This window comes from Oreochromis niloticus, linkage group LG13 (genome assembly GCF_001858045.2).
Source record: "Oreochromis niloticus isolate F11D_XX linkage group LG13, O_niloticus_UMD_NMBU, whole genome shotgun sequence".
Taxonomy (NCBI): domain Eukaryota; kingdom Metazoa; phylum Chordata; class Actinopteri; order Cichliformes; family Cichlidae; genus Oreochromis; species Oreochromis niloticus.
Window position 1 is genome coordinate 15,706,869 of NC_031978.2, and position 27,048 is coordinate 15,733,916.

Here is a 27,048-nt window from a genome sequence, read left to right on the forward strand (position 1 = left end):
GCATTCAGTTTCTATTCTGACATAAAGGTAATTTAGTCAGTGATGTGGACAGCATGTGCAGTTATGTTTTAATCATAAAAAATATGAAATGGGCAAATAGTAAAAGAACTAAAAACAAATCAAACTGTTTCTTCCTTCCTGTGTTTCCTTCATTTGCTTGTTGTCCTAGTATGTCATGTTTCCATTGTGATTTAATCACCTTTTTGTTGCTTTTCCTTCCCAATTGTCATATTTTTTTCCTCACAGAAACACACTTTAGCTAATCACCACACAAATCAAGCCCTCGGTGCGCCTGCTCGCTGCTGAAGTCAAAGTAAACTTTATTGGCATCTCCGCTACATACAGTCCAGTATATAGAGAGACGAAATGACGAGGCTCCAGTTACAGCAGTGCAAGTAAACAAACAATATAATTTTAAATTTATAATTTACAGTTTGATGATTTAAAGTCTCACACACAACCTGTCGAGAGGGGAGGGGGGCGGCTGCTTCCAAAGAGCACATTTCATTCATAATGTTGTCAATCCAAGCCCATTATGTTTTCATGATTTGAATCCTGGGTTGTGCGAAATCCCAGAAATAAACCCTAGACAAAGTGAATCTGTGAACTAAGGTGTAGGTCTATTAGGTTATGTTGTGGTGATCCTCGGGTTGGGGGATGGGTGTTCATACTGGAGTGCAAAATTAAAACCAATGGAAGATGGACAAGAAAAGTTCAAAGCCATCAGGTCCTCAGTTTAGAAAAAAGAGAAAAGAGGAGGAGGAGAAACGAGCAAAAGATACAGGTAAGCAGATGTGTCATTGGATAATGGCAGGTCATCCTGAAACAATCAGAATCAGAATACTTTATTAATCCCTAAGAAAATTATGTGGGTTACAGCTGCTCCAAGAAGAAATGGTAAAAATAGTAACAGTAACAGACTAAACTCCAAACAATACATTATGTTACAGATTTTAATATTAATTAGTCATTGTCAATTGTTGATTTGTCCTGTTCTCATTGTATGACGAATTATGATGGCTGTCCGGTAGCCGTTTGCATATTATGCATACTCTCTCTTCATATATGTGTGTGTGTGTGTTTCTCTGGTGAAATTCAGTATGGTTCTGACAACAGTTTTATGTTAATGTACAATCCTTAATATGTTTGTTGTGTGTGTGTGTGTGTCGGGGGGGGGAGTGTTCGCCCAGGGTGCCACTGCACATCACCTTGTAGCCTATTTTAATCTCCTTTATAACAACTCTATGAAAAGCCTTCTGCTTTATTCTTAAAAGCATACAGCTTTATTGCACAGTTCTTTGTTACATTTGGCTGTCTTTAAGATCATTGACACGATGCCTGGTTTAAATGAAATAAAGAAGCATCAAAAGCATCAACATCAATGGATAATCCTGACCTCTAGTTTCAGGATTTGTGAAAACTCACAGCACATATTAAACATTTTTATTTTATGCTTTCACTTCATGTACTGTCAGTGTTATTCAGTATTATGGGAATGCATATTAATGTTTACTTGTAGCAATAAGTAAATGAGCCCATAAAGTTGTCAAGTAGTGGTCGGGTGACCGCGGAGATTGGCTTTAAGAGTAAGATCCACCCACCTGTTCTTCGCTCAGACGTCCTTACTTTCGTGTCAGGAGCTCCGATACCTTCTGATCGTCAGCCTTCCTTCACCTTAAGTTCCGTAAGTGCTGTGTCTTTGCACTCTGCGTGTTCCCGCTCCAATTCATAACATCGATTTCTGTCCGAATCCGCGGTTTGCGCTCTTGGTGTTACTAAATTAAACTGCGTGCATCTTCCAACCCATTGTCAGGTCTTTGCCGCGTTTGGGTCAAGTCAGCACGCAACACGGGCGCATCTATTTACTAATCCGTGCGTCTCCGTACTGACAAAAGCTTTTAAATGTTTACAAGAAACAAAACAAGGCAACATGGTGAAAACTAAACTAAATCCGAAACTGGGAACACTAGGACAGACTTTGAACAACTATGAACATGATTTTGCACTGGAGCATGAGAGGAACCATGACATCAAAAAACATTAACTAGAAACGTGAACATGCCCAGAACAAAAAGTCAAAAACCTTGACAAGCCGAGATGGGTGGTAACACAGACGATCTGATGAAGACTGAAAGAACACACACAGACTAAAATACACATAGGGGAGATTAAGGGAAGTGGAAACACATGAGCAAACAGCTGACAGAACAGACCATAATAACACCACAGGGGAAGTGTAAACTGAGCACACAGAACATGGAAACAAGATTTTCAAAATAAACAGGAAACATGACGGGATGCAGATATGATACCAACTTAACAACAAGAACCAACAAGGGAGACTAAAACACAAGGGGTGATGACACAAAAGGACCTAACAGACAAAGGACTAAACACTGAGCAACTTAGGAGCTTTAAGATAACAAGATGAACTTAACACAAAAAATATTTACTACATAACATGTTGATGACATCACATAACACATTACATCATTTATCTCACAAGGAGAGAAAGTTAAGATTGCAAAAAAGTTTCAGTACAGATTTCAGTAGAGATTAGCTAATGTGCTGTATGTAACTTGTTTCTTTTCCTTCAGCCTGTTGAAACAAATGTGACAATTAGGAATTATCGCAAAGACAAATGTGACTAAATTAAAAGGAAACAAAGGAAGTGAGAAACGGTGTGTGGTTGGTTTCAGGTCTTTTAATATTTACCCTTTTATTATGCTGTTTCTCAACAACAGAACTGTGCACGAGTTCCATGTCACTTTCAGCAAATGAACTCTGAAAAATTAAAAGTAGACACTGAGCATTTTACAGTTCTGCTGTGCTTTAAGAAAAAAAAAAGAGAAGCCTGCTTGTATTCCTAAATATAAACGTGTATTTGTACTATGTTAGGGTTACCTCAGGTGATTTTTCCCCACATTTCCATGACTGGAGACTTTTCTGCAACTGTAGCACTCTCACTTTTGTAAGTGCAGGGTGTCAGTGTTGTTGACAAAATATCAGTATTTAAAAAAATTAAAAGAGATAAAAGTTTGACTTATCAGAAGCAAAATACAGCTTTGTGACTCATGATCTAATTACTTCTGATAGCTGCCGTTGTATTTTTCAAGTTATAAAAACACACAAGAACAGTTTACCCTATGAGGATTGATTTTTCTCAGACATATTAGAAATGAATCTGTAATAGACTACACATCCAATGTACTGTCAGATGACCGATATGTTCACTGAAAATTCTTTAATTGCTTGATACTCCTGTAGTTGGTTACCTTGGGTAAACGTTTTTTCTTGGGTCTGACTTCACAGTATGTTACTTTGTCTCCAGCCTGCATTGAAGTACAAAACATAGTTCAAATCATAACAAACACACAAGAATAGTTTACCGTATGAGGATTCATTTTATCAAACATATTAAAAATTAACCAGTATGTTCACTGAAAATTGTACACTTAATGTCTTCATAGTACTGCAGTTGGTTACCTTGGGTGAACATTTTTTCTTGGTTATAACTTCAGAGTATGTTACTTCCTCTCCAACCTGGATTGAAGAACATGACACCATTAAAACATCCGTAAACTGTCATTATGAAAGTTTGCCCTGTGATGTACTTTTCCTATTTTTTTTAGTATCATGTATGATGCCCACAGGGGGGAAAAACAGTCAGTATAACTTACCGTTGCTGTGACTGATGATTCTGCTTTGCTCTGTTCTACTAAAATAAAACTGCTGTTATTAACTCTGTGTACGATGCAGAATACCCTAAATATTAATTTCATTTTAAAGATTTCCTAGTACATTTTCCACAAATCTAAATCGAAGTTCAGTGAGACTTACTGTGTCTGAGTATAAACCAGATGAACAGCACCACAATACCGATCACGATCAAAACACTCAGAGGGATGATGAGGATCTTTGGGGGAAATGAAGCTCTGCAACATACAGTTTGAAAACAGATAATTAGCTTTATTTAGTCAGTAAAAAAATAAAAAAATAAAAAATAATTATACAGATTCCCTTAAAAAGTACATTATTACTAAATGCTGCATATAAAAAATAACAATAATCTGACCTGTGTTGTTTATTTTCTACAATTGTAAAATTATTCCATTGCTCCATTGTAGTCAATTTTCCATTTCCAGCAACAGTATGAAAAGTAATACTGATAGTAGTAGGGGTAGTGGCTATAATTCAAAAAAGAACATCATCAGTAGAGTACTGTAACAATGACTATCTTAATATCTCTTAGAGTACTAACATTTACAATGGATGGGATTCACATACATGTAGAATTTATAATCACTTGCAGTACTTACTAGTGTTAAATTTCTCAGTAACAGTTAAATATACTGGTATCTGAATGTCCCCTTCAGCACACCAATACCAGCCACTGTCATTTGACTTTAGTCCACTCATGGTCACTGTGAAAACATTTGGTTCGCTCATATGAGCGGTCACTGTTGTTCCATCCATAGATCCAGATGATCCTGTCACACAGTTCCTGCCCAGCCTGCACCACTTCATTTCTCCAGAGTTACTGTGGTGACATCTGATGGTTATGTTTTCTCCAATATATCCTTTCATCCTCTGATGATCAACATAGAGACTTGGAGTACCTTCAGGTAAAATGAATACAAAAGTGGAAACAATAGATTTTTGTGGGAAAATAACTGGTAATTCTGACTTCATATCAATTCTCATTAGGTTTAAATGACAAATAAAAGCACATTCAGTCGCTGTTAATAAATATTCCAAGGAAAACCCTCATTTTCTCAGAAAAAAATTGGCGTATAAAAATAGGCATTTACCATTGGTGACTAAAAGCTGAAAATACTGTCCATGATCTGGTCCATTATTAATCTCCACCACACACCAGTAATGAGTGTTTTGATTTGTCAGACGGTTTATAGTCACAGTGAAAATTTGCTGTTTTTTGTCATCAGAGATTAAATATTTTCCTGAAGGGTCTGCTTCATTTGTTTTCACTGCATATCTGCAGGACGGCCAAAAATATCCTTCACACAAGTACTTCACATGGTCTGTGTATTGGTAGTGATAGAGACATGGGATGGAGATAGATTTTCCAGCTTTCACTGATACTTTACTGACTATAGTTATGCTGTGAACTCCTGCAACAAGAACAACGTGTTTTGATGGTTTTGTTTACTTAACACATTCTTCTTTCACTTATCTTGCACATGTTGTTAAATTATAGTAATGTCAAGCATAAAATTAAATAATGCAAAAAAAAATTAACAGTCATTCATTTTTTCATCTGCTGACATTAAACTTTGAAACATGAGGTATTTAAATGATTCATGTTACCAACCTTTTAGCACACTGAAGAGGAAAAGAACAATGAGGTTAGCAGCCATGCCTGTGAGTGAGTGGAATTAGACACGGTCAAGTCTGGATCTATTTTTGAATTTATGCAAATGCAACAATCCTTCCTTCCTCCCAATTCCTCTACTATCAGGTGTTATTTTGTATTTTTGTTTTTATCTTTTGCTGTAGAGTAGGTATAGTAATAAAGGCTTGTTTTTTCTTTAACACTCAAGTCAAGTTCTTTGTCCCTTTGTGTCTGCTCTTGAGTCCGTTAAACTAACACAAGAATCATAGACCTGTCCGTTCGCTCTAAGCATCAACATCAACATTTGTATTTGTTGTACTTTCTTTATATAGCTTCTAAATGATGTACATGCTTGGTTCTAATCTACAACAAATTATAAAATTGAAGTAACTAAAAATAAGACAAGTACAAGTACTGTATGAGGAACTAGTAGCAAGGCCCGTTTGAAGTGTTGGATATTGCATACATTTCAAAATAGAGCCAGACTTGACTTGGTTCATGTGGTTGGAGTCCACTCACAGGCATGGCTACTTATTGTTTTTCTTTTTCTCTTCAGTGTACTTGAAGGTCTGTCACAAGAGTTGTAAAATACCTCATGTTTCAAAGGCTAACATCAGCAGATTATGATAAAGTTGTCAATAAAATCCAGTAATGTGAATCAAGAATTTTTGAAGTAAACATAATCATTAAAACACGTTATATACATTAAAAAAGTTACTTGTTACAGGGGTTACGGCATAACTAGAGTCAGCAAAGTTTGGGTAATAGCATAAAAATCGATCTCTGTCTCCATGATTCCCAATATATAAACTTGTACTTGTGTGACAGATGTCACTGGTACATATGCTATAAAACAAAAAGCCATAAATTTCAGGAAAGTATTTGATTTTTAATAAAAACAAATTACAGCACATTACACTATGCAGTTGAGATTTATAAAGGGGTTATGTTTAAAATAAACAAATGACAGTTTTTGAAGTGTCTTTATGACTCTGCCTATTTGTACCCATATTGTCATCAATCCAGTCCGTTTTAGTGACTTCAAGTAAGTTTACAGAACTGTGATGTTATATTTCTTACAATTTCTGCTGTCCTCTTGGCTAGATTTCTCTTGAAAAACACATTTTAAATGTCAGTGACACTTTTTACCGAGATATAAAAGCCGCTTTGACAAAAACTGATTGCAGCATCTGATAGGAGCTTCTAAGCTGCCTGTGAAAGCAGCGCCGTGCGGAGAAAAAGGAGGGGTGGTGTTTGTGGTGAAAGACTCCTGGGTGTGGGAGGAAGATCATGAAGGATTGGCTAAAAGCTGACGGGCCAGGGGAGGTGTCCACTTCCCAGAAGTCCTTACTTTATTTATTATACTAAAAGTTTATCAGCTCCCTGGTGTCTGTGTAGTTTAAACAGCAGCCCAAACAATTTAGAATAGAAGAATAGAATAATCCTTTAATTGTCCCACAAGGGGAAATTTGGTTGTAACAGCAGCCAAAAAGACACATATACAAACAAACAGTACACAGGACACAGAACAGAAACATACACAATTTTTCTTACATATTTACATTAAGGACAATGGTTACTATATACAGAGAGTACTGTACAGTTATTAAATTAAATTAAAATAACTACAGATAAGAGGCAAACCAGGTTGTAGTGCGAATCGGTTAATTAACTTATGGCAGTTACAGCGCTGATGTAAACATCTATGTTTGTTGGGAGCAGTTCTGATTGTACAGTCTGACAGCTGCAGGGAGGAAGGACCTGCGGAAATGCTCCTTCATGCATCTAGGATGCAGCAGTCGGTCACTGAAGGAGCTCTGCAGTTCAGCAACATTTACATGCATGGGGTGGGAGACTCTGTCCATCAGAGATGTTATTTTGGCCAGAGTCCTTCCGTCTCCCACCACCTGCACTGGGTCCAGGGTGCATCCCAGAACAGAGCTGGCCTTCCTGATGAGTTTATCCAACCTCTTCCTCTCAGCTGCCGATAAACTGCTGCTCCAACATACCACACTGTGATCATTAAAATAACAAGAAGGCTAATTTATAGATAGAAGTATACAGCTAAAGCAAGATTCTCATTTTTGTGTGGTGTGACAGTATATTTTTCAGTGATTTTATGCACAGCTGAAGGGTCTACAATGCACACCATCCTCATAATTCTCCAAAAGGTGGCAGCATTTCTACCCCCTGAAAGCTGAGTACTTATGTTGGTTTATCAGGTTTCAAGCAGAGTCTAACAAGTTTTCTTACTTTTCCATTAGTCTGTTTACCCACTGGTTTTTAGTTTATAGGGAAACAGGTTGTATAATTGTGCTTTCTCATAAAAACAAATGCTTATTTAGTTCTGGTTATGTTCAATTTTATTTATTTTTTATTACGATACAGAGAAAACAGATCTTCACGTAGAACAACCTGCCGATGGAGATGGCAAATGGAGGTTGCAGGGGTAGGAGGAGTAGGAGGAGAAGGAGGGAAGAAGGGGATAGACGAAGGGTAGAGGGAGGTGCAGGCACGATACGGGTGGAGACGAACCAGCAACGCACACGAGAAAACACAGGGCTTAAATACACACAGGGCAATCAGGGAATGGGAAACAGGAGGGAGACAAGGCATTAATTGGACATAAGGAGACAAGGGGAAGCGAAACTAGAAACACTGACGAGAGACACAGACCTACAAAATTAAAACAGGAACTCACACATGCAAAGACACGGACTTTACACAGAGGAATACAAGCAAGCAAGCAAGCAATTTATTTATATAGCACTTTCAGATCAGCCCCCAGCTGAACACAAAGTGCTGTACACTTGACATGCCAAAAATGATACATTGAACATGTTAAATAATAATAATAATAATAATAATAATAATATAAAATAAATAAAATATATATATATAAAATGATTATTAAAATGACATTTAAAATAAATAAAATTAGCACAAATAGCAAAAACAATAATAAAATAGTATTAAAAAAATGATGATGAGAATTACATTTAAAACAATAAAATCAGCACATTAGATTAAAACAATAAAATCAATAAAATCAGGGTCAGACTGTGTCATAAGCCAAGGAGTAAAAAAGAGAGGAGTACAAAGGCATAAATGACTAAACACTTAACTGCTGAAGAACAGAACCAAAATACATCACAATAATAGAAAACACAAAACGCTGGGTCAAAAGACCCAGGATCATGACACAAGCTCCGTATATTTGCCTTCTACTTCTTCCTTCTCTTGCTCCGATTCTTTATTTTTGTCCTCTAATATTTTCTTCTCTTCCTCCAATTCTTTATTTTTTGTCCTCTAATTTTTTCTTCTCTTCCTCCGATTCTTTATTTTTGTCCTCCAGTTTTTTCTTCTCTTCCTCAATTTGTCTATTTTTGTCTTCTAGCTTTGATCTTCTCTTCCTCCATTTCTTTATTTTTGTCCTCCAACACTGCCTGCTTCTGTTCCAGGTCTTGACATTTCTCCTTCAAATTTTGGACTTCTTCCAATTGTTTCTCCCTTAGAAACTCCCGGTACTCATTTTTTGCTTCAATTCTTAAGTATGCGTCTGACAGCTTTTCCTTCAAGTCATCCGCGTCTAGCTGCTTCCCTTCTAGTATTTTGTTTTCTTGTTCCAGCTTTTCATTTCTTTTCTCCAGTTGCTTGTATTTGGACTCCATTTCTTCTCTAAGAGCTACAAGTCCATCCTTATGGCATAAATTCCTCCTCTCTGCCAGAAGACCATTTAGGCGACTTTTCAGTTGGTACTCGCTCTCTCGTAGGTGAAGGTTTTCCCTCCTGCAGTTCTCAAAAGCTTTTCTAAGACCACTGTATTCATCGGGGGGACCGTACTGCCCACCGCAGTGAGGAGGAGGTCCTCTGAATCTCGGTTGGTAGTGGTTTTGAGAAATGGCAAAACAAACCAAAGCAGTAGACTGATGTTCTTTTTTTTGTTAAAGATGAATCGAAAATCTTCGTAAAGACAAATTCAAAACTTGTTTAAATGCTTTCAGAAATGTGGCGATGTGAACATCTAACCGGCGAAAACACACTAAAGATGATACCGAACACTGTGTTTACTTCACAGACTCCACTTCACCGTAACAAACATTAAAACGTTCTATATGCAAGGTTGAGACAGCTCATGTCTATCACGTGACATCAAATCTGATTTAAAAGAAAACATTTTTCATGAATTTTATTTATTTTGCCATTTTCAATAAAGTTTCAATTTCTCATTTTTCTACATAATTAGGATCCTTCTTACCGAGTGTTTACATAAGGTGTCCAAGGCCGAAATTTCAGAGAAAACGTGAATGAGTGTTTGTATTGGCAGTAATAGCACAGCACTGAAACGTTGCCCCTTGTGTGTTTGCTTTTTCTTCGGTTGTGGCAAAAATAGCAGCACAGGGACAGTAAATATATTACATTAAATGCTGGCATTCAGTTAAAACACAGACATGAATGAAAAAGATACACAAAGATTAAACGCAGAAAACAATATACTTATGATGAATATACAATATAATTGGACTCGGAGAGCAGAAACAGTTTGCAGCTGTTCTTTCAAAGTTTTAAAGTGATTTTTACATTTTTCAGTTTTTGAAGCAGAACATCATAAACAGCATCCACAGAAACGTATTTTTGATCTTGAGCATTTTTGTCTTTTTGCTGTAGCATTCTGGATCAAAAATGCATGAGACACAGACACAAACCTACAGTTTATGTCAACGTGAGAGTTCTAGTTTGTACATAAGGTTTGTTGTTGTATCACTTGGAGATCAAGTAAGTACTCAAGTGGCCTTTTTTACTAAATACTTTTTCACTCTTACTTGAGTAGAATCTTGGATGGCTACTTTTTACTTGAGTAAAACTATGTTGAGGTAGTGCTACTATTACTTGAGTACAATTTTTGGCTACTCTACCCACCTCTGGGTAAATATTAAAAGACCTGAAATGGACCGTATACATTTCTTCTCACTTTCTGTTATTTCTTTTTATTTCAAATCATTTTTGCTCCTTATTCTAGTATGTCATGTTTCCCTTTTAATTTGATCACCTTTTTCTTTGCCTTTTAACCTTTCTGAGGACTTTCATCTTTTTATCTGTACCTCTTTTTCACTTAGTGTTTCAGTGTGTTGTCTTTTTTTTTTTTCCCCCACCTGTCCCGTTTGGTTCTTTTGCCATCAGAATTATTGTCTAAAGGCCAAGAAAGATGCCCAACGGATTTACTTTACCAAGTGGACCATCCCGGCCTTGCCGTATTGGTCCATTTGATTGACCTTTGTTTTTACTGTTTATTTTATTTTATTTTATTTTCAGTTGTTACATACAGACATGTATGTATGTGTCACAGACATGACTGGAGGAAGGGAAAGGGAGAAAGAAAGAGAGGGAGGGAAAGAAAAACAGCGGGGAAGAGGAACGGTGATAAAGGGCACAAAACAAAAAAGAGGTGGGGGGACAAAAATATATATATATCGATCACCTAAAGGGTGATTCTTACACCTTGTCTACAGCAAATATACCAGTGATAAAATAATTCAAAATTAACATATAATGTGAGAAACTAGCAGAAAGGCACATTTGAAGTGTTGCATTTGCAATTTACATGAATTCCAAAATAAAACTGCCTGTTTTGTTAAGAACCAAGAACTGTGTTTCTGAGTTGGGCTATTTAAAGACTAATGGTGCAAAGTATTTTTTGCTGCTTCATGCGGGGCCCCCACAAAGACTATTTTGCTTTTCAGCCTTCATGTTTCAAGACTGTGCCCTCACAAGAAACTATTATTCCACCTGAGACCACCTCTGACCCTTTTCCCTTACCCATCCCTGTTCCTATGCTGAGACCCTGCAAACACTTCCACCCAGGAAGTGTTTGCAAAATTCAGGGTGGTATCAGGGGTGGCAGGTGTCCGTCCTGTCACCTATGCCTGTCTCCAGAGGGAGGGTAGGGGTACTGTAATCGTTCCTAGGTTGAGTATTTTGAGTTTTGTGGTTTATGAAGTGATTTCCATTCAAGTTCTATATTGTTTTTTCCTTTGAGTATTGTATTGTGTCCAGGCACTTCTGAATTTTTTTTCTAGTTCTCCTTGGTTGATGTTAATTCCCTTTTGTTCCCAGTCTGTCCTTGTCTCATCTCTGTGCTTTGTCCCTAGGATCTTTGTAAGACATCAGTCTTGTCTCTGTACGTTTCCCTTTCTGTCTTTGTCAAGTCTGCATTTCTGTTCCTGTATTCTGCCATTTCCTGCTGTATTTTAATAGTGTTTTATTCTGTGTGCATTATTTTCAGTTTTGCTTCTCTTGGTTCTCCTCTGTGACCTTACCTTATGTTGGGTCTGCGCTTCAGCAGGCCCGCTAGTTCAGAGACTTATCACTAATGAAGAAAGCAAGACAAACAGCTTAGTGATGTGCGGATCAATACTGAAATATCGATTCCTTCGATACCAGTCATTTATGTTCTAGAATCGATTCTCATATTAAAATATCGATATTTTAGTAATTTAAAATTCCTCTCCGTGAATCGCTACCTTATCGTGGTGGAGGGGTTTGTGTGTCCCAGGGATCCCAGGGGCTATGTTGTCTGGGGGCTTTTGCCCCCTGGTAGGGTCTCCCATGGCAAATTGGTCCTGGGTGAGGGACCAGACAAAGAGCGATTCAGAAGACCCTTATGAAGAAAACATCGAGGGAACAGTTTACCCTGCCCGGGATAGGGTTACCGGGGCCCCGCCCTGGAGCCAGGCCCAGGGAGGGTGCCCGAGGGCGAGCGTCTGGTGGCCGGGCCTTAGTCCATGGGGCCCGGCCGGGCACAGCCCGAAGAGGAGACATGGGCCCATCCTCCCGCAGGCCCACCACCCGCAGGAGGCGCCATAGGGGTCGGGTGCATTGTGTGCTGGGCGGCGGCCAGGAGCAGAGGCCCTGGCGGACTGAACGCCGGCTGCCAAGACTGGCAATAGGGACATGGAATGTCACCTCTCTGGTGGGGAAGGAGCCTGAGTTAGTGCGTGAGGTTGAGCGGTACTGGCTAGATATAGTCGGGCTCACCTCTACGCATGGCTTGGGCTCTGGAACCAGTCTCCTAGAGAGGGGCTGGACTCTGTCTCAGTCTGGAGTTGCCCCTGGTGAGAGGCGGCGGGCTGGGGTGGGTATTTTAATATCCCCTCAGCTTGCTGCCGGTACGTTGGGGTTTTTCCCGATGGATGAGAGGGTTTGTTCCCTGCGCCTTAGGGTCGGGGAAAGGGTCCTGACTGTCATCTGCGCTTATGCGCCGAGTGGCAGTTCAGAGTACCCAGCCTTCTTAGAGTCCCTCGGGGGGGTGCTGGAAGGTGCCCCACCGGGAGACTCTGTTGTCCTGCTGGGAGACTTCAATGCTCACGTGGGTAACAACAGCGAGACCTGGAGGGGCGTGATTGGGAGGAACGGCCTCCCTGATCTGAATCCGAGCGGTGTTTTGTTATTGGACTTCTGTGCAAATCACAATTTGGCCATAACGAACACCTTGTTCGAACATAAGAGTGTCCATAAGTGCACGTGGCACCAGGACGCTCTAGGCCGCAGGTCGATGATCGATTTTGTAATCGTATCACCAGACCTGCGACCATATGTTCTGGACACTCGGGTAAAGAGAGGGGCTGAGCTGTCAACTGATCACCACCTGGTGGTGAGTTGGATCAGGTGGCGGGGGAGGACGCTGGACAGACCCGGTGCACCTAAACGCGTAGTGAGGGTGTGCTGGGAACGTCTAGCAGAGACTGGGGACATTGAGTCCGAATGGACCATGTTCAGCGTCTCCATCGCCGAAGCTGCTGCATTGAGCTGCGGCCGCAAGGTGGTTAGTACCTGCCGTGGTGGTAATCCCCGAACCAAATGGTGGACACCAGAGGTGAAGGGGGCCACCAAGCTGAAGAAGGAGTCCTATCGGGCTTGGTTAGCCTGTGGGACTCCGGAGGCAGCCGACAGGTATCGACAGGCCAAGCGGAATGCGGCTCGGGCAGTGGCTGAAGCAAAAACTCGGGTGTGGGAGGAGTTCGGAGAGGCCATGGAAAAAGACTTTCGGACTGCCTCGAAGAGATTCTGGCAAACCGTCAGGCATCTCAGGAGGGGAAAGCGGTGCTCTACCTGCACTGTGTATAGTGCTGGCGGAGCGCTACTGACGTCGACTGAGAAAATTGTTTTGACAATGTAAGCAGTATAAAATACATATATTTGTTTAAAAATGTAGGAGGTGAAATCACAAAGTTGTCAGAAAAATAAATAGTCAAGTAAAGTAAAAAATAGCTGAAAATTCCACTTAAGTAAAGTAACAAAAAATATTTGTACTTTGTTATTTCTCGACTCTGCCTCTAAGAAACAGAAGAAATACGAGAAAGGTGAAGCCGCTAAAGATAAAAATATTTTTTTTCTCCATTTTTAAATGTATTTGTGGTAAAATATGCTATTACTTGCCTAATTATGTCTGAGATATATTTTTAGTGGTTAAAGAACTTTGGTCAAAATTATGGCATCTTACTTCCTCTTTCTGCTGATGATCACATTTAAATTACTTTTGATACATTTAAGACTCCCTATTGCCAGTCTTGGCAGCCGGGGATCAGTCCACCAGGGCCTCCGCTCCTGGCCGCCGCCCAGCACACAATGCACAATGCTGACGTCGACTGAGAAAATTGTCAGGCGGTGGAAGGAATACTTCGAGGACCTCCTTAATCCCACTGACACGTCTTCCGAGGAGGAAGCAGAGTCTGGGGATGAGGGGAATGACCCGCCAATTTCCGGGGGCGAGGTCACTGAGGCAGTTAAACAACTCCTTGGTGGCAGAGCCCCTGGTGTTGATGAGGTCCGCCCCGAGTTCCTGAAGGCTCTGGATGATGTGGGGCTGTCCTGGTTGACACGCCTCTACAATGTTGCGTGGAGATCAGGGGCAGTACCCCTGGATTGGCAGACCGGAGGGTGTGTTCCAACTACAGGGGGATCACACTCCTCAGCCTCCCTGGGAAAGTCTATGCCAGGGTGCTGGAAAGGAGAGTTCGTCCGTTAGTCGAACCTCGGATACAGGAGGAACAATGCGGTTTTCGTCCTGGTCGCGGAACACTGGACCAGCTCTTTATCCTCTCAAGGATACTTGAGGGTGCATGGGAGTTTGCCCAACCAGTCTACATGTGTTTTGTGGACTTGGAGAAGGCATTCGACCGTGTCCCTCGGGGTGTCCTGTGGGAGGTGTTGCGGGAGTATGGGGTGTCTGGCCCATTGCTACGGGCCATTCGATCCCTATACAACCGTTGCAAGAGTTTGGTTCGCATTGCCGGCAATAAGTCGGACTCGTTTCCGGTGGGTGATGGGCTCCGCCAGGGCTGCCCTTTGTCACCGGTTCTGTTCATAATTTTTATGGACAGGATTTCTAGGCGCAGCCAAGTGGCGGAGGGCTTTCACTTCGGTGGCCTCAGAATCTCATCTCTGCTTTTTGCGGATGATGTGGTTCTGTTGGCTTCATCAGGTGAAGGCCTCCAGCTCGCACTGGAGCGGTTCGCAGCTGAGTGTGAAGCAGCGGGAATGAGGATCAGCACCTCCAAATCTGAGGCCATGGTTCTCAGCCGGAAAAGGGTGGAGTGCCCACTCCGGGTCGGGGATGAGTTCCTGCCCCAAGTGGAGGAGTTCAAGTATCTCGGGGTCTTGTTCACGAGTGATGGGAGAAGGGAGCCGGAGATCGACAGACGGATTGGTGCTGCGGCTGCAGTGATGCGGGCGCTGCACCGGTCCGTCGTGGTGAAGAGGGAGCTGAGTGTAAAAGCGAAGCTCTCAATTTACCGGTCGATCTACGTCCCTACCCTCACCTATGGCCACGAGCTGTGGGTAGTGACCGAAAGAACGAGATCGCGGATACAAGCGGCAGAAATGAGCTTCCTCCGTAGGGTGGCTGGCCTCTCCCTTAGAGATAGGGTGAGAAGTTCGGCCATCCGGGAGGGGCTCAGAGTAGAGCCGCTGCTCCTCCGCACGTCTCCTGGGTGTGGTGTTCCGGGCATGTCCCACCGGGAGGAGGCCCCGGGGCAGACCCAGGACACGCTGGAGAGATTATATCTCTCGGCTGGCCTGGGAACGCCTTGGTATTCCCCCGGATAAGCTGGAGGAGGTGGCTGGGGAGAGGGAGGTCTGGGCTTCTCTGCTTAGGCTGCTGCCCCCGCGACCCGGCCTCGGATAAAGCGGATGAAGATGGATGGATGGATGGATGGATAGGTAAATTTGTAGTTTATCATTAACAGGAACACAGTGGAAAGAAACTATATCATTCAGATTGTCAACATTGGAAGGAACTACTTCCTCTTCCGCCTTTCATAGTCATGTGTGAAATACGGCTGTATAAATGTGTCCAGCCCTTGGTGTGTGCACTCACAACAATGGCTAGGCGTAAATGGAGTCATGTGCAGACATTTTTCACCTCCACAAACAGCCAAGATGCGGTTTGCGATACATGTGGCAAGACAGTGAGGTGTTGTGGCAACACCATTTACCTCGTCAAACACCTCAGACTAAATCATATCACAGAATATGACGAGTGTATGTTGAGGCGAACTGAAGAGCAGGAGAGGGACAGGTGCTGCTAGGGCAAGACAGACGTCTCTCATGGAGTCCTTTAGTGCTGCAGGCAGGCAACGTACTCAAATGGCACACAACTTCAGGTTTCTATATGATAATTCTGCATTATTAAGTGATAAGAACAAGTAATCTGCCTGTAATCATTATGAAGCTATAATTTGAGATACAATAAACGGTAAAAGTAAGTAAAAAGTACAGTAAAAACAAAATGTTTCTGTACAAAGTATCGGTATCGTATCAGTATCGCTGATACCACCCTGAATTTTACTTGGTATCGGATCGGAAAAGAAATCAGTGGTATCGCACATCACTAAAACAGCTTAACCGGTTTTAACTTGCTAGCAAGGGAAGGCTGGGCAGAACCAGGCTCTTGGAGCTGAACGCTCCTCACCTGCTTCCCAGCCAACTTCAAAGAAACAGCCTTTATTCAGTGAATACAAGCACCACCCACTGTAACACCCATATGGTCACAAAAGGTTAAATGTGTGTATGCATGTGCGAGCACGTGTGTGTGTGTGTGTGTTTATGTGTGTGTGTGTGTGTGTGTATGTGTCCCTGTATACATGACTTCCTGCCACACAATATATGCTTACAACTGCTTAACCACATTTCCTAGTTATCCAAAGGTCATCTTCCCACACCCGTATATGGCTTCACTGCAGTGGTTCACCATATGCAAGCATAGGCGAGCCCCTAAATGGCCGGGAGTGAACATCCTTCACAAGATAAGGAAACCAGAATCTCACATAGAATGTGCCTGCGGTTAAACTCCCCACCATTCAACAGGCCATGGAGGAGAACAAAAGAATATCTAAACATGCTGTTTAAGACAAGGTTTACAAATTTAAGTACAACAATGGCAACATTTAACGATTTACTCTGACACCTTATGTGTATGTTTAAGCCCTGAGTTTGCATCTTTATCACATCATCCATCACGTTAGTTTGCTGAGTGTATTTCTTGGTTTGTGTTTGCTTTGGATTGCCGTGGACTTCAGTTTATATGAATATTTGTTTTTACTACATAACTGCAGTTATACCTGTACCAATGATATATGTCACACAAGTACTGAAGCCACTTAAACAACATGAACCATCTCAAGTCTGGTTCTACTTTTGAATTTTTATAAAATTAAATTGCAACACTTCAAATGTGCCTTGCTAGTGGTTCCTCATACTGTATGGTCTTAATATTAGTTACTTGTAGACTGGGTGTAAAGGCAAGCATCTACAACATATACAAGTGTTTATTTTTTGTTTTTGTTTTTATTCACCTATGTTGTATGCATAAATTCAGATAATGAAAATAGATGACATGGACAAAAATACTGGGCCAACAACACATTACACCTACAGGAGCAGCACAGCCATGGAAAACCATGTCATGAAGCTCCAGAAGGCACAGTTTTGCGCTCATGTTAATGCCAGAGGTGTTTCAGAGCTCTGCAGTGATTGTGTCAAAGAGTAATGACAACGTTTATGCAGTATATGCTTCAGAACTCGGTGAACCTCTTCGTAGATTTACATGGTTTACACTTCATGGCTGAGACGCTTTAGTTCCTAAAATGCTTCCATATTACAATAGAACTACTTACAGGTGATTGTGGAATATCTACAACTATCTAAGAGTACACAGTCTAACAGTCTGCAAAGCTTCTTTATTACAAGAATGAAAACATATGTCAATGATCTTGAAAAAGAAGAAACAAAAACAGCTCAATGCTTCTCTGAATAAATTTGCAGCTATGCAGAAATGAACTTGTTTACAAAACAGTTAAAAGGATTAAGGTTAAAAGTTACTACATAACAAGTAAATGAAGGAAGATAACAGAGCAGCAAATACAAATACTCCAGTAATAAAATGTACAGAAAAAAGAAATACAACTCCAAGAAAAGTTTAAAAAAAAAAAAGTTCAGCTAATGTGCTGTATGTAACTTCTGCGGCTTTTCTGTCACCCTGTTGGAGAACAGAAGCAAATGATAATTAGAAAGAAAAAGCAAAATATGACCAAATTCAAAGTGAAACATGTCATTTCAGGACAACAAGTAAAATTATTTGAAATCAAGGAAACACAGGGAGTGAGATACAGTGTGTGTTTGGTTTCAGGTCATTTAATATTGACCCTTTTCATACACTTTTTCTTAACAACTGAACTGTAAATGATTTCCACATCACTTTCGGCAAATGAACTCTGGAAGAGAAGAAATATAGAAATTGGACTATTTACAGTTCTGCTTTAAGAAAAAATAGATTAAACTCTACATATATTCTCAGGTGTAAATGTGTAGTTGTAGTATGTTAGGGTTACCTTGGGTGATATTTCTCCTACATTTACAAATCTGGTGTGTACTTCTCTACTATTCTAGTACTCTCACTAGTCCAATTGCCAGCTATCAGTGTTGTTGACAAAATACCAGAATTTAAATGAAAGAAAAGGGGTAGATGTTTGAATTTTCAGACATATTAGAAATGAATCTATAATAGATTACATATCCAATGTGCTCTCAGATGACTAGTATGTTCACTGAAAATTCTCAGATTTGAATTGCTTGATACTGCTGTACTTGGTTACCTTGGGTGAACGTTTTTTCTTGGGTCTGACTTCAGAGTATGTTATTTCGTCTCCAGCCTGCATTGAAGAACAAAACACAGTTCAAACATCTGCCAAACTGTAATTATGAAACTGTTTCACTTTCTCTATTTTTTTAGTATCATGTATGATGCCCACATAGAAGTAAATCAGTACAACTTACCATTGCTGTGACTGATGATTCTGCTTTGTTCTGCTCTAATAAAACAAAATGACTGTTACTGACTCTTTGTAACAATGCACAATAACTTAAATATTGAATTATTTCTAAAGATTTGCAAATAAATTTGAAATGGATTTTAATCAAATTTCTAATAGACTTACTGTGTCTCATTATAAACCAGATGTACAGCATCACAATTACAATCAAGGTCAACATACTCAGAGGGATGATGAGGATCTTTGGGTCAAATGAAGATCTACAACATGCAGTTTATAAACATTATTTAGTTCAATAAGTAATAATAGTATCTGTAAAAATGTTTGTAGAATCTTTCTTAAACAAAACATTTTACTGCATAAAAATATGAAGAAATGAAGAAAAAATTATCTAACCTGTGTTCTTTATTTTCTTCTACTGTAGTAATTGTTCCACTTCCAGCAACAGTATGAGTAGTACTACTGCCAGTAGTAGTAGTAGGGTTTGTGGCTATATTTCAACAAAGACCATCATCAGTAGAGTACTGTAATGATTATTATCCTAATACCTCTTAGTCCTAACATTTACAATATGTACAGTTCATGTAAAACATGAACATTTATTATTACCTGCAGTAGTAGTACTAGTAATCAGTTTCTCTGTAACATTTAAATATACTGGTATCTGAATGTCCCCTTCAGCACACAAATACCAGCCACTGTCCTCTGACTTCAGTCCACTCATTTTCACTGTGAAAACATTTTGTTCTCTCATATAAGCCGTCGCTGTTGTTCCATCTGTGGATCCAGACGATCCTGTCACACAGTTCCTGCCCAGCCTGCGCCACTTCATTTCTCCAGAGTTACTGTGGTGACATCTAATGGTTATGTTACCTCCAATATATCCTGTAATCCTCTGATGATCGACATAGAGACTCGGAGTGCCTTCAGGTAAAACAAATAAAAAACAAACAGGTTTTAAAAAGTGCTCAATAAAAAAATTCATTGGTAATTCAGACTTCATATCTATTGAATGAATGACAAATAAGAGCACATTTAGTCTTTGTGAAAAATTTACATGTTTTTTTCTGAAGGAAATAAACTTTTTGAAATGTGCATGAAAATAAGCACTTACCACTGATAACTGACAGCTGAAAATACTGTCCAAATTCTGCTCCATTATTAATCTCCACCACACACCAGTAATCAGTGTTTTCATCTGTCAGCTCGTTTAGAGTAACGGTGAAAAATTCCTGTTCTTTGTCATCAGAAATTAAATATTTTCCTGAAGGGTCTGGTTTGTTTGTTTTTACTGCATGTCTGCAGGAGCCCCATGTATGTCCTTCACACAAGTACTTCACATGGTTTATGTATTGGGACTCATAGAGACATGGGATGGAGATCGATTTTCCAGCTTCAACTGACACTTTACTGACTATAGATATGCTGTGAACTCCTGCAACAAGAACAAATAAAGTATTTGAATGCAAGACACTGGTGGACACTTTAAAGTATAGTGAAGTACAAAAGTGAATAACACAAAATTTATCAATAGACATTAATTTAATAATGTAATAATAATCTGATGAGATTCACCTTTGAAAAATGAGGTGTTTAAATGAATGCTGTGACCAACCTTTGAGCACACTGAAGAGGAGAAGAACAATGAGGTTAGCAGCCATGCCTGTGAGCGAGAAGAATTAAAACCCATGAACCACAGTCAAGTCTGGTTCTATTTTTGAATTCATGCAACGTGCAAATGCAACACGTCAAACTTGCTTTCCTCCTACTTCCTCTATATAAGCTGCATTTTTTTTTCTGCTATAGACGAGATATAAAAATTATCATCCACAATATTCAAAATCTTTATGGACTCATTTACTAACAATAATATGCATTCTCATAATATAATAACACTGAATAACATTGACAGTCCAGGAATTGGGAGTAATATAAAAACAAAAATGTTTAATATGTGCTATGAGTTGTTACAAAATCTGAAAATAGAGGTTAGGATAATCCTTTGATGCTGATGCTTACAGTTTACTGGGGATAATCGAGATAATTTTATTTATGTTTTGTTATTACCTCTTCCTGACTTAGAAAATATAATTTACAGAAAGATTAAACAGTGTCAGCCTGATCTCACTTGCAACTTGTCACAGACTTTAAACAGCAATGCTTTCACATGTTAACTCTCTGAATGCCCTTAAGTGTCAGTTTCAGAGGGTTTCACAACACTCAGCATTTTAATCCCAGACATATTTAATTTTGAGTATAATATTTCACATTGTAATTTATTATTCTTTTAGTACCATTGTGGCGTGGGTGTGGTCTCTGGCCAGCTGCAGAGGAGGGGTGATGCAGTGAGCTCCCAGGGCGGCACAGGGGCGGGGTGAACAGGTGTGCCGGGATCTGACAGTGATTGTGTCTCTTTATATGTTGGCAGTGACAGTCGGAGAGCAGAAAGAGCGGACGTGACAGCAGAGAGAGCGGGAGTGTCTGTGTCCCAGTGAAAAACGAAAACCACAGTTTCAAATAAAAGTTCTGCTGTCAGCACATTCGCGTCCAGCATATGCTTAAAGGGTCACACGTTACAACCATGCTCACAAGGAAATAATTCAGTGCAATAAACAGAGTGCAGCCCTGTAGTTCTTTTACTGTGACTGATCAAAGTGTCCATGAAAATGTCCTCAAAATTATTGTAATAAATTTACAATAATGATTTACCTTAAACAGGTAACACTGTGTTAAAAAGTCAAAAAAATACCAAACAACTTAATACACAAAATCCTTATTTGAAATCGATGTCATGAAAGTTACGCTCTCTTTCTTGGTTATGTTATATTCCTGAACATTTTTAACACCCTGAGAGGCCATTAATGACTGGTTTGCTGTTTTTGGCTTAAAAAAAAACCTAACAAAAAAAAAAAAGTGGTTACATCTGTTAAAGTTATGAAAGATTTTCCCTCATATGCATCTTTTCAGATAGGCTGCCTCTCACTGGGAGAAAGCATGCCCCTTCAGTACATGTATTTGTATTAACATTTCAATTAAAAGTTACATATTTTGATGAACTGGTATTAATTATATATTTGTAGACTTTGAAGATCGCATCGAATGAGTGGCCCAACAAAATGTCAACACCGCCTTGTCTAATGAGAACTTTGTACACATTTTTTTTGCAACCAGACCTCGTCCTTTGGTCTAACTCCCAAAAACTTGCGTACGTCATTGAGCTGACGGTACCATGGGAGGAAGCAATTGAGGAAGCGTTTGAGCGTAAGAAGCTGCGGTATGCCAACTTGGTTGTTGAGGCAGAGAACAGAGGCTGGAAGATCAAGGTGCGCCCGGTGGAAGTGGGGTGCAGGGGCTTTGTTGCCAGCACAACAGCAAAGCTGCTTAGAGAGATTGGGATCAGAGGACAGGCACAACAGCAGGCTATAAGAGAACTAGCTAACACTACTGAGAGGACCAGTCACTGGCTATGGTTAAAAAGGGCTGACGTCACTTGGGCAGCTAAGGCAGTCAGCTAACCGCGAGAGAAAAGAAATATTCCGCTCTTCTCCCCTCTGCTCTTCATCCCTTTTCTGGGAGGCAGTGGGGAGGTAGAGCGTACAGCCCAATCCGGCGGGGAGGTGTGGGAAGCCAGATTGGGCGCCCCCCTTCCGGCTCTCCTGTCTTGTCCCTTTTGTCTTACTTCTCTCTATCACTTTTTCTATCCCTTTGAAGAAGTTAGGCTCCATAAATGCTAAAGAGGTAAGTATTATTTCTCAGTTGCAGTGAATAGATAGAAAATAAACTGTAGGGAACTAAACAGAAGAAAGAAGAAGAGAAATAACAAGTTAACATAAACCAGTGACACACTCCAAGGCCTGATCAACCCTGGCAGGGCCTCCTTGGATGAGGGTGTCTAGTGATAATGGCCGAAACACCGGATGAATCCAAGGTCCACTACTGACGATGTGTCCCAAATTTTAAAATGATAAGCTAAATCAGATCTCTAATCCCTAAACCTAAACAAGGGAGGAAAATGGCAGATTAGCTTGGGTAAAAGACTGAAAGTTGAGGCACGCAACGATGTGTGCTGCTGGCAAAGTCTCTGGGCTGCCTTTCCTCATAACAGCCCTCAAGAGTCTCTCCATCTATAGCAATGCATTATCAGGGACTGTAACATCTAGTCCTTTTAACTGAATGTTTAATCTGAAAATATGCTAATATTTACAGATTTACAGACCCAGAATTCAGTAGCTTCATTTATGCAGAGTGGGCATTCTTTTTAGAGATAAATGACTCTCCACAAATCCTACCATCAGTCTTATTTAAAGAAGGAAAAATTTTAATCAGAGGAAAAATCTGTAATTTGTAAAAAAGACAAAACAACTACATAAATGTCAAAGCAAAAATCTGAAAGTTAGCAGACTTTCATTGCAAAAACTCCAGTGAACAAACAAAAATGACCCCAGACTTTGGAAGCGTCAGTTAAAAAACAAAAGAAAATTAAAAGATCCCATTTCTAATCAAGCAGCAAAAAGGAAAAAACTTTGAAAACAATGATGAAACAGGCAATATGTTTGGCAAATCCAATTCAAATCTTCAAATAACTAAAGAGAAATCACAGTATAAACAATATGAACACAGAATAAAAACTCTGCAGATCTGGCTCTAAATAACTTCCTGGATTGCCGTGTGGGCTCCTCATGACTTCATCCTAAATCATTTGGGTGTCTTTATCTCTCATGAGAGATACACATACTTTCCCAGTGCTCCCACCCCTTCTGGCCCACACACATCTTTCTTTAATACTATTTGTACATGATGTTTACTTTTTATTTTTCATTTCTAGGCTGAAACAGACAGAATACCAGCACTGACAGATAGTTAGTTACTTTTCTTTTTAAATTGATTTTTCACACAGTGGTCCTCTGACACTGATTCAAGATGTGGAGTTAAATGTGCTGCTACTCTTTAGAATATTTCATTATAAAGTAGTGACCTGACCAGCGGAAAAAACAACATTTCCATCCAGCACATGCGGTGAAAATGTATACAAAGAAGAAACACGCAAGTGTGTGAGAAACCGTGTTGATGAAGCATGTACTCTTTGTGTGGTTTGCTGAACTACAATAACCACAGAGCTGTATGCCACATCCTCATCAGCACATTTGACAACTTGCCTCTGAGCAGAGGTGGAAAAAGTACAGACCTTGTGTACTTAAGTAGAAGTACAGATATTAGTGTTAAAAAATACTCCAGTAAAAGCTGAAGTACTGATTCAAATTCTTTACTCAAGTAAAAGTAGAAAGATACGGACTCTGAGATGTACTCGAAGTTAGAAAGTAGCTCCTTGAGGAACATTTCTAGCACCTTTTATGCAAAGCTTATTTACCTTGTTCTATATTAATGTAATAATATTAGTAGATAGGAGTACAAACTTTATTTCAGTCTAAATTTTAATTGTAATAAGAGAATCACAACTCAAAATAATTTCTGTTGAGCTGTGCTGGCTGATTTCCATCCTCTACACTAACAGTACACTGTTTGTGTGTCTTTATAATTTACACTCTAAAGCCATTATCAGCCTAACTTCAAATTTATCTCTACTACCCTTTATGTAACCTAACTCTGACCATGAGCACCACAGTCACTGGGCTCCAGTAATACACACTTTAACAGTTCAGCAAACTAACCAGTTTATCCTAAACTGCAGAGGATTTTCATGCAACCTTTAAAGAACAATTAGACTGTTAAAAACAAAATGCCATACATGGAGACCCAATATCTAATTTAAAAACATGAGGACTTACATGTAAGCTTTAAATTTCCACTTTATCAAATACCACTGAGCAGTAGTGATGGGATTTTCGGCTCTTTTTAGAGAACCGGCTCTTTCGGCTCGGCTCACTAAAAAGAGCCGGCTCTTCAGGTTGTTTTGTTGCTTTAATTAATTTATTATTAACAACAATATAAAATTATGCACAAAAGGAATTACTAATGTAAAAAAAAAAGTGGTTTTATTTATATATGTTTATATATAAATGTATGCAGTGGCCACTAGAGACAAAAAGCACGTACAAACCCTAAAACACATTTCTAGCGTTAACTGAACTTCCAAAACAGAGCTACCTAGATCACTTAAATTACACAATTGAAAGCATATGTGTATTGTTTGTGTATTTATACACAAGCACTCATATATATTCAAATAATTTTAAAAAAAAGTTCATTTACCTGTTACTACCACACACCAAATCCGGTCGTTGGTACTTGCTGGCTTGCGTAGTAGGTAACAAAAGCTCAACACTGCGCTTAGCATTCTGGAGCACTTCTGTTGTCTTTTATACGTGTTTTGGAGTTTGTACGTGCTTTGTCTCTAGGGGCCACCGTAAATATACTTTTATTTATTCACTCCACATAAAATGTAATAAATAAATCATATAATACAAAAACCAACTATTCACATTTCAACTTTTAACTATTTAAATTTTCAGCTTTTTCTTTTTAAACAAATTTAAAGTGAAACAACACAAAACACTGCAAACCACAACACAATTAAATATAAATTAAAATATGAAAACAAAAAGAAGATGCACATTCTCTGTCATATGGGCCTGCATGAATAAACTTTCTGAATCCTTTATCATCTGCAACTGAAAATAGTTGTGGATGATTACTATACCTTTCTAATGTGACGCTGTTGTCCCTGGCTCTTTCTCTGTCTCTCCCATTGACTGTAGAAAACATGGACGACGCGACTCCGCCTCCTACCATTGTGCAAAAATGAAGCCAAAATATCCCGCTTGTGGAGGCTGCCATCTTGCAAATTTGGAGCCAGAGTCTGCGCAGTAGTGACTTGAGGTGGAGCGACTGTGTAACGCTCCCGCCCACACACCCGCTGGACATGACCGCAAACACGCCCCCCTACACTTTTTACGTAGCCCGGCTGCTCGAGTTTTTTTGCTGGTTTACCGCGACTGACGACTCTTTAATTAAGGTAAATACAACCATGTCACTGTTATAAAAAAAGACGCACAGCTTATCATCTTATAGTTCTAAAATCACTTTGTTGTTAATTCGTTTGCTAGATTAGCCGCTAGCATACGCACTGTGTTGGAGGCTTGTTGTTAGCTAGTTAGCGATGCTACACACCTAATACTCTAATAGTCTGTGTTATTGAAGGATTCAGCACTTCTTATGTTTGTTATCTATTTTTAGACAGCGATGAGATCATCTGCACACGCTACAGAAGCCCAGAGTTACTGTTAATATCAAACATATAATGCTGTCCTTTGAGATTTTAACATAAGACTGTGAGTGTAATGGATCTAAAACAGTTTAAATCTTCAGAGCCCTCTACAGCCTGGTAACATGGAGACTTTAAAAACATCAGCAGAACGTTTCAGTAGTGTATCAATTCAATTCAATTCAAATATTTATTGTCATTGTCAGAAAACAATGAAATTGCGTTTGGAGCTTCCATACACCCGTGAATAAAATAATAATAAGTGTAAATATGACTCCAGTGCAATAAAACAGTCCTTAGCAACAACATACAACATGACAAGTAATATTTAGAAGTTGGATATGGTTATTGTCCGTGAGAGAGAGGGGGCAAAGAGTTCAGAAGCCTCACAGCCTGTGGATACAGGCTGTTGGCCAATCTGGATGTTCTGGCCTGTATGGACCTGTACCTTCTCCCTAAGGGCAGCAGATGGAAAAGGTGGCGCGCAGGATGATATTGGTCCCGCAGGATACTGTGCACCCTCCTCAAACAGCGAGTGCGGAAGATATTACTAATCTCTGGCAGAGTTGTTCCAATAATTCTGCCAGCCTCTTTCACCACCCGCTGTAGTGCTTGCTGATCGGCCTTGGTGCAGCTGGGGAACCACACTAGCAATCCATACATCAGAACGCTGCTAATGGCACAATTATAAAAGTTCAGCATCAGAGGTCTGGGAATGTGTGCACTCCGCAGTCTCCTCAGGTAGTAGAGGCGCTGTTGGGCCTTCCGTGCAGCTAAGGTAGTATGGTTGCCCCAGGACAGGTCCTCGGTCACAGTTACCCCCAAGAATTTAAAACTGCTCACCCTCTCCACCTCCCCACCGCCAATAAAGAGAGGCAGATGGTTGCTGTGACCCTTCCTCCGGAAGTCCACAATGATCTCCTTGGTCTTTTGGCATTTAAGACCAAGTTATTGTCGTGGCACCATGCCTCTAGTTGTTGCTAGTGTAGTCTAATTTGTTCTTTTCATTTAATAATAGAGTCCATATTATATCAACAGCTACATTCACCCTGGAGAGAAACTAGTGAGGGAGACCATCAGGACCAAGCTGGGTTTCCTGGGTCCAGAGGTTTGGAGAAACTTCTTCCTTTTCTTTCATCACAGCT

General features: G+C 39.9%; 1 protein-coding gene across 1 annotated transcript; it reads right to left on the reverse strand.

The window, feature by feature from the left end:
• Positions 1-1,705: 1,705 nt before the first annotated feature.
• Positions 1,706-25,375, reverse strand: LOC102080004 (uncharacterized). Its single transcript, XM_025897582.1, has 12 exons — positions 25,340-25,375; positions 20,976-21,162; positions 20,297-20,344; positions 19,796-20,116; positions 19,291-19,605; positions 19,078-19,171; positions 18,847-18,941; positions 18,686-18,720; positions 3,487-3,543; positions 3,276-3,332; positions 2,716-2,784; positions 1,706-2,598 (listed from the first exon to the last, which is right to left on the reverse strand). Exons 3-12 carry the CDS (start codon positions 20,340-20,342, stop codon positions 2,557-2,559), a joined length of 1,131 nt encoding a protein of 376 aa, XP_025753367.1. The 5' UTR covers positions 20,343-20,344; positions 20,976-21,162; positions 25,340-25,375; the 3' UTR covers positions 1,706-2,556.
• Between the last annotated feature and the right edge of the window lie 1,673 nt (positions 25,376-27,048).